This window comes from Globicephala melas, chromosome 12, assembly GCF_963455315.2.
Source record: "Globicephala melas chromosome 12, mGloMel1.2, whole genome shotgun sequence".
Lineage (NCBI taxonomy): Eukaryota > Metazoa > Chordata > Mammalia > Artiodactyla > Delphinidae > Globicephala > Globicephala melas.
The window spans coordinates 61,578,343-61,594,002 of record NC_083325.1 but is presented as its reverse complement, the minus strand read 5'-3'; the positions used below and the strand labels follow the sequence as shown (position 1 = coordinate 61,594,002).

General features: G+C 46.4%; 1 protein-coding gene across 5 annotated transcripts in view; it reads left to right on the top strand.

Annotated features, from left to right (window-relative positions):
* The first annotated feature begins 829 nt into the window (after positions 1-829).
* CRIM1 (cysteine rich transmembrane BMP regulator 1) overlaps positions 830-15,660 on the top strand; it is a 208,502-nt gene continuing 193,671 nt past the window's right edge. For 4 of the 5 annotated variants that reach the window (XM_060309070.2, XM_030857949.3, XM_030857947.3 and 1 more), the window contains exon 1: positions 918-1,338. In XM_060309070.2, the coding sequence (XP_060165053.1) occupies positions 1,008-1,338 (331 nt within the window). In that variant the 5' untranslated portion in view covers positions 918-1,007. Of the gene's footprint in view, positions 1,339-15,660 lie in introns of all 5 variants that reach the window. The other variant, XM_030857944.3, reaches the window with a different exon arrangement.

The window sequence follows — 15,660 nt, the reverse complement described above, 5'->3', positions numbered from 1 at the left end:
AGCTCCGGGTTCCCCGCCACTCTCCGAACTCAAAGCCGGCCCCAGAGGTGCAGCCGTCTCGCCCTCGGGGCTCCCAGGCCAGCCACGGTGGCCCCGGGGCTGGCGGGCGCTCGGGACGCCGCGACTCTCGCAGCTTGCCGGGTGCAACCGGAGCCGCAGCGCGCCGGCGATGCCCGAGTCGCAGAGGCGCGCGAAGACTCGGCCGCAGGGCCGGCTCTGTGCGCCGGGCTCCAGCAGGCGCAAAAGGAGGAGGGGGAGGCCTGGAGGAGGAGGCGTGCGAGGGAGGAAGGGCCCGGCCGCCGGGGAGGGAGGGCAGAGGAGGGGGGAGGGGGCCGGCCGGACCGGGCGGGGTGGGGGGGCAGCCAATGAGCGGCGCGCGGCGCGGAGTGGGGGGGGGGCGCGGGTTGGGGGATGAGGTAGGATGGGGGAGGGCGCAGCCGGAGCGGCCGAGGCTCGAGCCATAAACAAGCGCCCGGAGGAGCGGCGCAGGAGTGAGGCGAGCCGGGCGCGCGGAGCGGACGCCGCGGACCTTCTGCTGCGCCACCGCGCCCACTCGGCAGCTCGGGAGGCGGAGACCGGCCCGGAGGCTGCGCCGCCACAGCCACCGCCGCGGGGCCGACCGACGCGGAGGAGGAGAGGGAGGAGGCGCCGCCAGCCGGGGCTGGAGCCGAGCGCAGCCGCCGCCGCCGCCGCCGCCAGAAGTTTGGGTTGAATCGGAGCTGCCGGGAGGAAACTTTTTTTCTATTTTCCCCCTCCCTCCCGGGAGGAGGAGGAGGAGGGGAAGCCACCGCTGGCGCCAACGCTAGTGGGCTCGGGGTCGGCGCGGCCCGCACGGGGGGCGGGGGCCTCGCCCCGCGAGGGGAGGCGCGCCCCGGGGGCCCCGAGGGGGGCGGCGAGGACCGCGGGCTGCGGGTGCGGCGGCGGCGGCGCGTGTGCCCCGCGCAGGGGAGGGCGCCCGCCCCGCTCCCGGCCCGGCTGCGAGGAGGAGGCGGCGGCGGCGCAGGAGGATGTACTTGGTGGCGGGGGGCAGGGGGCTGGCCGGCTGCGGGCACCTCCTGGTCTCGCTGCTGGGGCTGTTGCTGCTGCTGGCGCGCTCCGGCACCCGGGCGCTGGTCTGCCTGCCCTGCGACGAGTCCAAGTGCGAAGAGCCCAGGAGCTGCCCCGGGAGCATCGTGCAGGGCGTCTGCGGCTGCTGCTACATGTGCGCCCGCCAGAGGAACGAGAGCTGCGGCGGCGCCTACGGGCTCCACGGAGCCTGCGACCGGGGGCTGCGCTGTGTCATCCGCCCCCCGCTCAATGGCGACTCCATCACCGAGTACGAAGTGGGCGTCTGCGAAGGTAAGGTCGCCAGCCGCTGGCCCCCTTCCACCTGGCCCGCGCCGCCCCCTCGGCGCTGGTTGCGCCGAGCAAAGTTTGCCCGAGACTTTCCCGAGGAGAGAGGGCTCCTCGGGAGGAGGGGCGCCTGCCACCCCCGGGAGAGAGCCCCGCGTCCCTTGGTTCCCGCTCGCTGCTCCCCCTGACGCTTGGTCAGCCGCGGGCGAGGTTGGATTTCGTGGGTGGGGGCCGGCGAGTGGGGGATCGCCCCTGGCCGCGCACAGACGCGCACACGTGTGGCCCATCCGGCTGGGGCTGGGTGGGGTGGCCCGGCCGTGCGCCCGGAGGTGTGGGTTCCGCGGGCAGGGGGCACTGCATAGGCTGTCGCGAGCCCCTCGGGGAGTCCAGCCCCTGCCGCCCTCCCCGCACTAGCGCAGTGTGGAACCGAGTGCTGCACCGCGTCCGCGAAAGTCCATTTTCTGCTGTCGGAGGAGACGTGTCTCCAGCTCACACTCCCTGTGTGACTCTTTTATTATTTTTTCCTTGCGCTTTTCCTTCACCCCCTTCCTCCTCCTGCGCATATAAATCAATTTCAGCTCCGGAATATGTCAGCCCAGTGGAAGTTACATACGGTGGTTACTCATTTGTTTGCCTATTGAAAACGGTCAACGGCTTTCTTGAATGAAGGGGCGGGGGCGGGGGCGGGGGGCCGGCACCTAGGAGTGAGAAGTTGTTTCTATTAGTGGCAGCTTTTTAAGATCAGATATCCGCGTGTTTTCAGTCGTGTTGCCGGTTCCTTCTTTTTTGTGTTCTGCTGGTTGCTGCACTTAAGTATTGTGCACCATGGTGTCTGACGGAAGGAGAAAGATTAGATTAGTGGAGCCTCCCTCCTTGGGAGAACCACTGTTGATGGGTGTCGGCCTTAAGCCCTGCCCGCCGGCCTCGGCCTCGGGGTGCCTGGTGAGGTTTGGGGTCTAGAGAGACGCAGTGAGTTCTTTTTATTTGGCTAATACCAAATTAAAAGGACTCAGCACCAGTTAAAAGTGGGATCCCTGCTTGGGCTGATGTTGGGGCGAGATGCTGTTCTGGGGCATCCAGGTGTATGAGCAGAGCGCAGCAGCCTTACTTTTGGAGGAACGGAGAGGAGGAGGGACAGGCGCCCTCTGCCCCGTCCCTTCCTTAGTACTCAGCCTGCGCAGGAGACCAGGGAGGGGTTTATTCTGAAGCATCCTTACGTGTGTATGTATGTTTATTGTGCTGGGATACTGAGAAAGGAGGTAGCAGCCTTAAGGATAAAATGGGTCTGTTAAAAGGCTTCCATTCTGTGGTTTTCTTTACACACACGCATATTCATTGATAAGTTCAGTTTTTAAAGTTTGGACAGTTCTGGAAAGTCAGGAGGGCCTTTCTGGTTTGGAGGCTAGTGGGCAGTAATGAGTGAAGGGAACTCTTGGAGGGAAGTGCACCACTGCACCCTTAGGACATTGGATTAGAAGAGTTTGTTTGCTTCAAGTACAAAAGCCTCTCACCTGGTGTTAAGTCCCATAACGTTTTTATTTCTCACAAAAAGAAAAACGGCCAGGAGATTAACTTCTGATACCATTTTATGTGTTTGACTTTGGGAATTCTGAATGAGTTGGAGGAAAAGATGCATCTTTGAACCCTGCCACTTGGACTGTGTAATTTACTTAAGCCAGCCTCCCATAAATCTAAAAAGAACAAGCAACCTGAAACAAGGTTAAATGTGGTAGAAACTGCTCTGAGAAGGACTTGGGAAGGTTCTAAAGACTAACCCTTGTTTTGTTTCTTCATGATAGATTCCTGGTGAAGGAAATGTGGAGCTCAGGGAACATTCACGGTAATCAAGTGTTTTGGCACCAACATTCTGGTATCATAGTATAGAGTTATTTTGGCAGTTTGTTGGTGAGTGTTTCATTCCTCTGAAATGATGCGATCCCTCATAGCTTCGTTTCTTCTGGTAACACCCCACGCACTTGGTATTAGCCTTGAAAATGCTTGGAAGTATTTATTACCGTGATGATATCTCATTTAGTGTTCTCTAGCAACACTTTCCATCTAGCCAGACTGTTTTCAGCTACCAAAATCGTGTGCTCAGGGCATTTTTAAATTTTATTTTGTTTTTTAGAACTCTAAAAGCAGCAGTCAAGTTGCACTCTAAATCCATGAACCCAAAGAAGGGCAGTGTTACCTAGCATGATATAATGGTTGGATTTAGACAGCTATTTCAATAGGGTGTCTAAAATTCCAAGAATTTTCACTTTACTACAAGATTTATGGAAAACAGGATAAGTCAGTGGCCTTTTTTCTTCCTTCTTTTTAAGAATTAGAGGAGTCATTCTATGGCAGTAATAATCTAGAAGGTGCTGACTTTCTCTTTTGTTTTCCTGTTAATTGGCAAGAAATTTCTCAGCGGCCAGTGTTTCCCTCAGTTTCCCTTTTTATTCAGAAATTCACACATAACTAACAGAAATAGGAATTGATACACTTTATTCATGTCGAAGTCTCTTTTGCTGCAATTTTTGCAGTAAAATGACCCCTACTGGTTGTATCTGTTAATGAAAACTCTTTTGAAAACTTACTTAATAGACTACACTGAGAAAACATATTGCATGGTATACAAATGTTACCGTGACTAATCTACCTGCTTTCGATGATATAATTTAAATACAAATTACATTGCTCTATTTACCAACTTGCAGTAATTTTTATTTGTATCATTCCCCATACTGGCTTTGTGAGGGAAAAAACCCCCCAACAAACTCATGTTTTTAACTGCAGTTCACAAAGTGAGTTAGGTAAATTGGGGCAGAAATGAACCCCTTCCAAATTGTGGCTCCCTGCCTTAGGTTTTTAAGGCACACTGGCCCATAGTAGGCTCTCAGTGAATGTGCATTGAATACATGGAAGAACAGTCGTCCCCATAGAAAGAACACTGAAGAAAAAATATTTTCTGAAAGTTAAATGATGTGAAGGGTGAATCATGTGACACATACACTTGGACTTCTTTTCAGCATCATTTAGATCATTACTAAGTAAATCCTGACTTATTCCTTAAAAAAATTATTTTTGGCTACATGCATTTTTAAAGTTGATCAGGGAGCCAGATACCTACGTTCTTCTCTGCTCTGTCTATAAAGTGCTTTCTGGCCCCTGGGAAGGTACAGATCCCTTTCCCATTTCCACTGATTTGGTGAGTCTTCCTGTTGTCCTTTGCAACTTCCTAAGTGGCCTGCTCCTTGGTTAGGCTGCCTGCCTCTAGGTAAATCGTCTAGAAGCCAGACAAATAAGTTTGGATTCTGAACTCCTGAGGGCTAAGACTGGGTGGGAGATCTCTTTGGGAGATCAAAGACAGAGTTTTGAAAAACTACTGAAGTGGGATTTTTCTAGGAAGAATGTTTTGATTGGCCAGTGAGGATTATATTTGGAGATGAGGGGTGAGGACCATTTGTCCTCCTCTGTGGAATAGTTCAGTATGCTTCTGTAAGGGGTGGGGTGGGGCTGGGAGAGCATGACCAGCCTTCTCTAAGTAATGAAAAGGCAGCAATGGCCTGAGTTTGACAGTTTGTGAGAACAGAGTGATTTGGAACCTGGTGGGCACTGTGGAGTGGCTCTGCTCTGAGAACTTTGTATCAGAGCCAGGTGATCGCTATCACAGATAAGCACCATTTTTTTTTTTCTCCCAGTGATTATTTACTCAGTGGCATCATATTTATGGAACTGAACTTTCCGTGTTTTCAGTACTGCCATCTAAGAACTGTCTCTTTCAAAACACAGTCCTCCTTTGATTTCCCCCAGGTATTTTAACTTTTCTTCCCACCCACTTCTCATGGGGCAGTGAGTAGAACCAAGGATGTGGGCTGGGTACTTAGAGCAAAGAATGTAATGTTGTTTTCTGAAACCGTTGGCGTTAGAAGGTTATGGTTTCTTTTCAGTCACTGGAGATGATGGCTCCTTGGAAGAAGGTTTGTGGAGGATCTGAGGTGAGCAAGGCCCAGAGAGCAGGCTCTAGGAGGCCAGGGAGTGCACCAAACCATTGGGTTGTGCACCGGCCACAGATCTCCTCTCATCCCTCTGTAACGTAGGACTTAGAGTTAAGAGTCCATGGATTTTAATTTTTACTAATTAAATAGAAGAGGGGACGGGAAAACTTAATCCTCCTGTACTGGTGTTAGAAAAATTTAAAAAACCAGGGCTCCTTGTTTTTGAGGAAGGTGTTCCAGTTTCCATCTCAGAAGTCTTTAGGTAGAGTGAGCTCTTAGATGCCAGGGACAGAAGCAAGCAGAGGGTCTATAAAATCACGTTAATACGGCATGGGAAGAGGAACCAGTGTAAGTAAACAAGGAAATAATTAGTTCTTCCCCAAAGTAAATATTGACAAAACATGGAGAGACTATTCACTGCACTTATACAAATGACAGGACTTCATGACCTTCACTTTGACTGTCGAGCTTACAGAGCCCTCACTGTCGTTGAGGAGTCCAGTCACATAAAACACTTGGCAAAGAACAGATGAATCGCATAGCACCAGAAGGGCAAAAATAGCAAGTCTGGAGATTTTGCTGCCATTAACACGTATTTACCAGTGACCGGGAAAATCTATAAGCAGTCTGTTGGCAGTGCAGTGGTGAACATACAGGTTGATTTATTGTAATAAATAATATTATTTATTATTAATAATTTTTGAAGAAAACTGTCTGAATAATCCTTAGACTTTACATTACAACCGGCATTACAGCCAGTCGTAGGAGGTATTAGTGCTATGGTGCAGGTTTCTGTGTTTGGTATGGCTTGCTTAAAACGCAGTGATCTGGATGAACAAGGGAACATTTTGGGGAGGCAAGGGACAAGAATTTTGAAGTGGGGGGAAATAGATAAAACAGATGACCCTAAAAAGGTAATGGAGTGGGAAGACTAAAGAATGACAAATGGGAGAAGGGAAAAATATTGAATTCATCTTAGGGCAACTATGTCATCCTTTGAAGAATAATCCAAAACACATTCCAGACATTAATTGTGAAATTCCTGAAAAATGTGGGTGTGTTTAACGTCTTTCAGGCTATGGCACTAACATGAGAGATGGCAGTGCCGCTTTAGTGTGTAAATACCACTGGGTAGGAGATGGTAGATGACTGGAAGGTAAATATATTTGGTGAAGCAGGGTTCCTGTAACACTGTGTTCCGCAAGGCGCAGGCAGTATGAGGGCTTTGGAGACAACCCCCAGTAAAGCTCAATTAATTATTTGAGGAAGAAACAGTGGACTAGCCAAGCATGCATGAATAACAAATTGAAAGCCTTCCTTCTCAGAGGTCGAATTCTCCACATCTGAATTTTTAAAGCTTTCACTTCTCTCTGCATAGAAATCACTCACTCATTCATTGATCTACTCTGTGCAAGGCCTTCTGCTGGGGTCGGGGTGGGATGCTGGGAAGCCTGGGGACCTCTCAGACCTGTGCCCTACTCCAGATACTTTTTTTTTTTATAAACTTATTTATTTTATGTATTTATTTTTGGCTGCCTTGGGTCTTCGTTGCTGCGCATGGGCTCTCTAGTTGCGGCGAGTGGGGGCTACTCTTCATTGTGGTGCGCAGGCGGCTTATTGCGGTGGCTTCTCTCGTTGCAGAGCATGGGCTCTAGGCATGCAGGCTTTGGTAGTTGCAGCACGCGGGCTCAGTAGTTGTGACTCACTGACTTAGTTGCTCTGCGGCATGTGGGATCTTCCTGGACCAGGGCTCGAACCCAGGTCCCATGCATTGGCAGGCGGATTCTTAACCATTGTGCCACCACGGAAGCCCTCCAGATACTCTTTTAATCAAGATAAAGAATGAGGCAAGACCTTCAAAAGTCTACTTAAGTTGAAACCAAGTAGAACTGATTTCTCAGGTCTGTATATGATTAGTTGGTGAGGTATGTGGGTAAAATTTGTCCTAGGAATCACAGGATCTGAGATGATCTTCAGGCTCTGGTGGCAAAGCTGAAAAGGAGAATTCAAATTCCAACTAGGTTCAAAATTCGGAGTCAGAGCTCCCTTTTGGTGGGGGAAGGGATCCTACCCATTCTCAGAGCTTTTGCGATACATATCAGGTGTTTCCCAACATCTAAGAATGAGGCTGCTTTCTTAACGCTGTACCAGCTGTGGTTAAAAATGTCAAGTTTCCTTTTGGGAGTGATTTTCTCTTTGTTCTAGCTTGTTCCACTAGGCAGATGAGCGTGGGCAGTGAACTGAGAGGTGTCCGTTTATCAGCATCTCCTGATTTCACCCACTCTCTGCTACTTGTCCTGGCCAGTTAGCCTAATCAAATCATGGAAAACCCCTGTGTTTGGACAAGACCTCGTCGGTCTTGCGGACAGGACAGAGGGATGGTTGAATATACTTAAAGTTAAGAATGCCCTTGAGGTAAATGCTGGTAAGTGTTCACTTTGGGCCCACATGAAAAAAAATCAAAAGAGATTCCTTTTTCTTCTGCAGTTGCTAAGTGAACAGGGTTCAATTCCTTATCTCCCTCTCCCAACCCCAGTTAATTCTCTGTGAGAAATACTTATACCTCGATCCAAGAATGTAGTTGTTAGAAACTTAGCTTCTGGGGTTATATCTGCGCTCTGCTTCCATGCATCTAAGTTTTCTCATCTGTTTAGTGGGGTTAATAATAGGGTTGCTATAAGGACTCGGTGAAGGAATCCCTATGAAGCACTTAGAAGAATGACTAGCACGTGGTAAACAGCAAAGCTACTAACCAGAATAAGTAAAATAACCTGATATGGGCTCATTGTCTTGTTCAGTTTAATCCTCATCTACCTCCGTAATTGATCGCGAGGAGTCTGGGCTCTTAGAAAGCGAATTATTACTGAGTTCAGGTCTCCTCCTACCCCAACACCGTAAATGCATTGAGTTAAAAAACTTATTTAAAGGCCTCCGAAGCTATTTGCTACCTTTCCTCCTGATGCCCATTTGTTACACTTGGTCTAAATAATTTCTACAAAATTTGTGTATTTCGGGTAAAAATAAAGAGGGAGGAATCTGAAATTTTTTGCATTAAGTTGTAAGAATTGTAAATTTAACCATTTATCTGTGGACTAATATTTCATTTGGGGAAGGAGGAGCGCCTAAACTCAAACGTATCAGCAATGTGCATTTTCCTTCACATTTTATTCTGGAAGAAGATTTTGTTCCTAGCTCCTGAAGTGTCCATACTGCTGGTCAGCACAGGATTTGGCCTGGCTGGAGCTAAGGAAACAGCCTGTATTGCTGCAGCTGACCTGTCCTGGTAGTAGGTACAAGCTAGGCAAAACCAGAGGTCAGGAGTTTAACCAGGCCATTCCTCCGTTCTCTTTCTAGCCCTACCTGTTTCCCTGCCATCCTCTTCCATGAATATTTACTGAGCAGCTGCCTTGGCTCTGGTCTTTGTGCTGAACTCTAGTGATAGCACCTATCTTCTCTAAGCCTGAGTTTCCCAGCTGTTAATAGTAATAGGTACCACCTATGTTTTCTCTGAGGATTAAATGAGACAAAACTGTGCTTTTGAAATGTTAGTGTGCACACAAATCACCTGGGGGATCTCATTAAACATACAGGTTCTGATGCAGTAGGTCCAGATGGGGCCTGAGATGCTGCATTTCTAATAAACTCCCATGTGATGCCAGTGCTGCTGATCCCAGGACCACACTTGAAGTAGCAAACGGCTAGTGCCTGTAAAGCATGTAGCACCAGTAGGGCGTGTAATAAGAACTGATAATGTTACCTGCTAGTCTAATAATTAGTTTTCAACCAAAATAAATAGGATAGGGGCCCTGCTTTCACAGAGGCTGTGGTCTGAAGGTAGATAGTGACAACTGGGACAATCCATTGTAGCCCAAGACAGTTCCTTACAGCTGGTAAGCCCTGAGATAGGAAGTGCTGAGCATCTTGGGGGCAACCAAGAGGGGCCCTGACTCCGGCAGTGACTACCAGGAAGGATTTAGGGGGGAGCAGCAGCAAGCCAGGCCTGGAGGTGTCTGTTCTTCCCTCCTTCTCACTCATCTGTGCAGGATATTGTAGGAAAAAGAAAATAGGCCTTAGGGCCGGACAAACCTGTGTTGTTGTTGTTGTTTTTAAATATTTATTTATTTATTTGGCTGCGCTGGGTCTTAGTTGTGGCACGTGGGCTCTTTGTTGCAGCACGCAGGATCTTTCGTTGCAGCCTGCGGGCTCTTCGTTGCAGCACGTGGACTTTTCTCTAGTTGTGGCGCGTGGGCTCCAGAGTGCACAAGCTCAGTAGTTGTGACACGCAGGCTTAGTTGCCCCGCGGCATGTGGGATATTAGTTCCCCGACCAGGGATCGAATCGCATCCCTTGCATTGGAAGATGGATTTTTAACCACTGGACCACCAGGGAAGTCCCCACACAAACCTATGTTTAAATTAACTGTGTTCAGCTGTGAACCACCAGTTTGCTTAATTGTTTTGGGCTTCAGTTTCCTCATCTGTGAAAATGGAATATTAATAGCTTTTATCAAGTAATTACAGTTAGGGTTGGAGAGAATTATTACCTATATTAAATATACATATGATTACATTTATGTGTGTTGTATATCTGTGTATATACATGTATATACACACAAAAATATATGTAATGGCCAGTATAGTACCTGGTACCAAATAGATTTTTTAAAAGGTAGTTAATATTCTAATTTCCATTCTATTTTTTGTCCTTTCTCATTTTTTTCTTTGTTAACTTTCTCTCTGTATAAGTTTAACAAAAATCTTCTTTGTGCATTAACCACACTTAACTAAATCTCTTCGACAGGGGACTCCAAGAACTATGGTCTCTGGTGTTTGTCAGAGAGGAAGGGACTGTGAAACATTAAGAATGAGGGGCGTGAGTCCAGGGTCTCTCGGCCAAAAAAACCGTCATTGGTTTGATCCAGTATGACTGTAATTCTCAGTCTCTTTAGTCCTTCAGGAGAAGGTGGACATCTGCTCTATTTTGCAGTTTGAATCCTTACTTCCGGAGAGCTATTTCAAATAAATATTCTTTTAAAGGTGACCTATCTTAATATGGATGGCATATGGTTTCATGAAAGTGCGTTAAATTTCATTTTATTGTTAGAAGTTTTGTGTGGGTTTCCAGACGTGGCTGGAGTCATCAGAGACCCCACGGAACATCGCCAAGGCAAGGCAAGTTGGGATCCTGAGGTTCCAGAAGGAAGCAGCAGCCAGCCTGCCAGCTCAGAGACCAGGGCAGGCATGGGAATGAGCAGGAGATGGTGCGCAGCCTAGAGTGCATCTGCGTTGCTTTTTTTGATCCAGTGTGTCCCATCCATCTTTCATGTGGACTAATACTGCAGCTTTACTGTGGATTTGCATTGTGGTTTCTCTGGAGAGCCTGTGCTGCAGTGGAAGGCTAGAAAAGAACGCCTAGAATGAAAACACCTGACGTTCTTGTCTCTTTGGTTCCTAGTATAGGTGTGGTCCCACTTCAGGAAGACAGAACTGTGACTTTTCCTTCATACCTGGTACTAAGTATCATGTTCATCCAGTAAATATGGGCTGAGAACTCATAAGGCAAATGCTTTATATTGGCTGTTATGGAATAAGGAGAAAGAAACATAATGATGGTATAGTCCTTGGAATCAGTAGTTTAAAACTCTTTATTTTCTTCTTGAAAACCAGACCTTATTATCACACAGTAGAAATTGAATTTTTTTTTAAACAGAAACTCTCTAGTACCTTTCATTGTAGTGCTTCATCAAGAGTGTTGATATTCAAACATGTAACCTACAAGATGAGATAAACTTCCAAATTTCAGAGTTTTGTGTAAGTATGTTTGTCACATCCAAAAAGAACACCTTCGTTTTGAAATATCCTGGGAACACTTGTTTTATGAACATTTAAGAAAGAAAATTAAGTGTTCATTGTATTTTAAGGTGTTGTCGTTTTACATTTCAAGTTCCTCAGAAGAGAATCTGAAGAGTCTGCTCTTTGGAAATGTAAGCGAAGTCCTTAGCAATCAGCCACTCTGGCTATAGCAAGGTTTAAAAAAAAAAAAGAAAAAAAAAAAGTATAGGCTGTAACTAGAAACTGTGCCTATCTTGTTTAGCATTTCAAAACAAAAAACCATAAACAAACATCTCAGATTCAAAACAGAAAGGAATTTCTGGCAGGGCACAATGAAACCTGAGCCTGCAAAGTCCCGGTCTACATGAGGTAACTTATTATCTTATCCAAAGGCCACAAGCAAAACAGTTCACAACTGTGATAAAACAAAAGGCATCTCAATATTGGAGACTTGTGATACCTCTTTTTTTAAGACTCCAAAAGACCTGCCAAAATAAGGTAAAACTGTCTTGAGAAAGTGTGGCCTGAACTGGACTTTCAGTATTAAGAATTAGTTGGACTACTTCAGACCCATGAGGTGTGAGGACTCGTGCATACAGGATGTGTGGGCTTGGTCCCCTCAGAGTGTGTGTTTATAATTGTGCAGAGGCAGGGCTTTCCATAATCTTGTCAAATGCAGATCTTGAAAACCTTCCCTCACTTTCCAGAGTAGGGAGCTTTGCCTTTTTAAAGGCAAGGGCATTTACATTCTGAGGGAGGAAAAGGGGATAGATTTTAGACAGTTTTATCTCTGAAAGCCAAAGTCTTTGAAGGATTTTTAAATGCTTTGAGAAAGATTGGGTATGCTGTGTGTTGTCCAGAAATACCGAGTTCTTAGGTTTCAGACAAATTTTAGGAAAATTTATTACCATGTCTACAACCTTAAAATGAAAGGCCAAATAAATTTCCATACTTTCATCAAAAGAATGAATGGATTTATATAGATCCTCACTTGTTGCAGGAAGGATTTAGGGCTGCTCAGAAAAGTAAACTTTGCAAAATTCATGTACATGAGAGTAGTATGATTAAGGAGAAAAAAATAGCCGTGGCTTCCGGATCTTCCTTCATCCCCTAATAGCCCGGTTACTGAAATAAAACCTCCTCAGCTTCCCTTGACCTGACTTTGCCTTAATCTGTCAAAAGAGAATTAAATAGTTACCTACCTAAAGGCAGGGGAACTGAACCAGATGATATCGTAAGGCCCTTCTAGTCATAAGATCAATGTTTTTATGACCTAGAAGTGCTGGGCAGGAGTCAAATATTACCTTGTGTTTGCAAGCCAGAGAAGAAAACAGTGGTAGTGTCTACATGACTCTTTGCCAAGTGCCCTAGACGGAAGGGCTTGGAGGAAAAGATCCAGAGTTCTCCTGCAGTTATGTTTATCGTGAGGCAATGGAGACAGGAAAACATGGTTATCGGGAAGTTAGTAACATCTTTCGAATGCCAGCGATCTTTAAGCCTTATTAACTGTGGCCTAGTCTGGATTCAAGGTAGAGTTTATGCCTCTCTTCCATGTCTTTGCTGACCTGCTGCCTTCACTCTTTGTCCATTTTCTCATTTACTTCATTAGTTATTATGACTGAGGGAGGGAGGTGACAGATACTACAAAGGGAGAAGCTTGAGCAAAGACAGGCCAAAACTTGCCCAAATTCACATGCTTATTTCTGCCTCTGACACTAAGAGAGAGTTGAGTAATTGCTGTTCTTCCTAATACTGCAGGCAGCAGCCAAATTCTCAGCATTCTTTTACCTTTGCTGCTGTTTTCACTTGCCAGGGAGTTTCCTTAAGGAGCAGCTGAATTTAAAGAAACATAGCAGTGATCGTGCATGAAAGGAGGGGCCCTGGCCACATGGACACTTGGATGCCTTATGTTGGGAGGATGAAACAGATGAGGCTCTGCAGAGGGACCTGCTGCTACCACAGCTCCCTTCCCTCTGTATCCCTGAGCCACGGGACCAGAAAGCTCTCTGCGTGTGTGCAGGATGGCAGATCTTCAATAAAGATGTTTCAGGTTCAGGCCAACCATGAAGCTTGGAAGGTTGTCTCTTGGGGTGTAGAAACTTCACCCTTCCTATGCATGTTGTCCAGTGGCAGGGTGTTGTGCTGTTAGGTGGTGTGGACCTGTGGTTCTGAAAGTTGATGTAATACGTATGATTCTAAAGAATGCGATGGTCAGCCCAGCCCGCAGTGTGCACCAGCAATCAGCTTGCTCTGCCTTGTGGATATTCCATTTTTGCCAAGAGCAGCCTTCCAGAATGAGGTGCTAGTTAATTCCAGTCGGGCATTTATTCGTTAATAAGTCTGCTGAACATTAAACACTCCATTTGGGAGTATGTGACAGGAGAAAACTCAGCAGCTAATTATTATGTAGATCTCTTCCATGATTCTCAATTTCAATTACCTAAGCCACCAATCCCTAGCAGTGAACTTATTTAATTTTTAGTTTTCTATGACATTTTGCTTTTTGCTCCCAAAGATTATTTTTGCTCTAATCTGTAAGTTTATTAATAACTGGGTAGACATTTTATATTGTTAAATGGAAAACACTTCTAGTGGAGTACTATGGCTTGCTCTGTCTTTCCTTCTTTTTTCTTTTTTAAAGATGATATGGGCTTCCTTGGTGGCGCAGTGGTTGAGAGTCCGCCTGCCGATGCAGGGGACACGGGTTCGTGCCCCAGTCCGGGAAGATCCCACATGCCGCTCCGCTAGGCCCGTGAGCCATGGCCGCTGAGCCTGCGCGTCCGGAGCCTGTGCTCCGCAACGGGAGAGGCCACAACGGTGAGAGGCCCGCGTACCGCAAATAAAAAAAAAAGAAAAAAAAGAAAAAAGATAATATTAAAACTTAAATCCTGTTCCAGGTCGTCTCCTCTCCCAGGGTAGATTTCTAGATAGCTAGCTAGTGGTGGTGGCGTCTGAAATAGCCATTGAGGGGTGCGGGGTATTCATTTACTAATGGGAGCTTTTGCCTAAAGAGCTTCTGCTTTACTCTTCTTTGCTGTAACAATAGGTCTTTCTTGGTTTTCTTCCTGCTTGGTTGGTGCATATTAGCTTAAGAACTTTTAAATTGTGGGGACAGGAAGAGAACTCTGAATGCCTGGGGCCCATCACTTCTCTCTGGGAAGCAGCCGGAGTGTTCAGTGTGCATTTGCTGCCGTGAGAGTGTTCTAGAAGGTCCATTTTGTATCTCCCATGCCTCGGTCTTTGTGCCGTGGTTTGGCCCTCCTCCTTTCCTGGTGAATCCCTGCCACGACCCAGTGCGGCTGGCTCTCACGTGCCCTGAAAGCCATTGGAAAGGCATGCGTTCCAGCATCTTCCCATATGCCTCCACACCCTCCCCAGCATGGCTGCATGCAGCTCTCTGTACATAATCCAACTATTAAGAGAAGTTGGTACCAAGTGTCACTTCCTTGGTGAGGACCCTTCCAATGATGGTGTCTGTGCTAACAGACTGGCAGAGGAGTCTGTAGCAATGTTTGGAGGGGGAGCAATGTTTGCTAGTACATAAAACTCATTTGACACTGTGGAATATGATGCTGTGGATCAGAAAGTGATAAAACTTTATAAAACAAGGCTCTTTACAAAGTTGTGGTAGACCTGCTGGCTTAAAAAGGTGTGCCCAGGATGGTAAAATACATCCGCAGCATCAGCAACTGGCCCCTGGTCCAGTTACAGGCGTGACTTTGAGAGACAGGAAGTTGTGATAACTCCTGTATGCCTTTGGATGTAGTATGTGTGCACGTGTGTGTGTGTTCAGTTGCTAAGGGCACAACACAAAGAATACTTTACACTGTATTATGGATATGCTGAGAAGAGCTTCCATGCGTCAAGCAAATTAAGTGTATTATCTACTTTGTAGATCAGCAAACTGAAAATGACTTCTTAATAAATAAAGATGGTGCATTGTTTTATGACATTAAAAAAACAATTTTAATTAAAATGCTTTGGCTTTTAAATGGCCTGGTTAATTGGGATAGCTATCTGTGGACAAGTGGAGCTCAGGAAAATGACTGACTTCATTTCTCGGTGATTGGGACAAAAGTTTTATTATCCTTAAGGCAATGTGGGGTGATTTATAGTAGATTATCACTAAACATAGTTTCTGGCCTTACACAGCAAGTTTAGGTGCAGGAAGGAAAAGCAGAAATTTAGGGTAAGAAATGGAACACCTCTGTAGGGGGAAAAAAAAGGGAGATAAAGGAAGCCAGAGGTGTGTTTTGTTGGAAGGAGATGAAATTATATTTCCAAAGGCTACGCTGGGGAAAGGTGAGCCCTCAGAAACCAAGTTTGACTATCTCTTCAGGAAATTGTATTCGATGCTTTGGAAAGAGAAAGGAAAAAGACTCTCTGCCAATAGAGTTCTGGAAAACTTGAGGGAGATAAAGTATTTACATGCTTTAATAACATAAAACACGTCCAAAAGAAATATATAATTACAGCTGCATTTGGCTCTGACAATAGTCCATGTATTATATTTT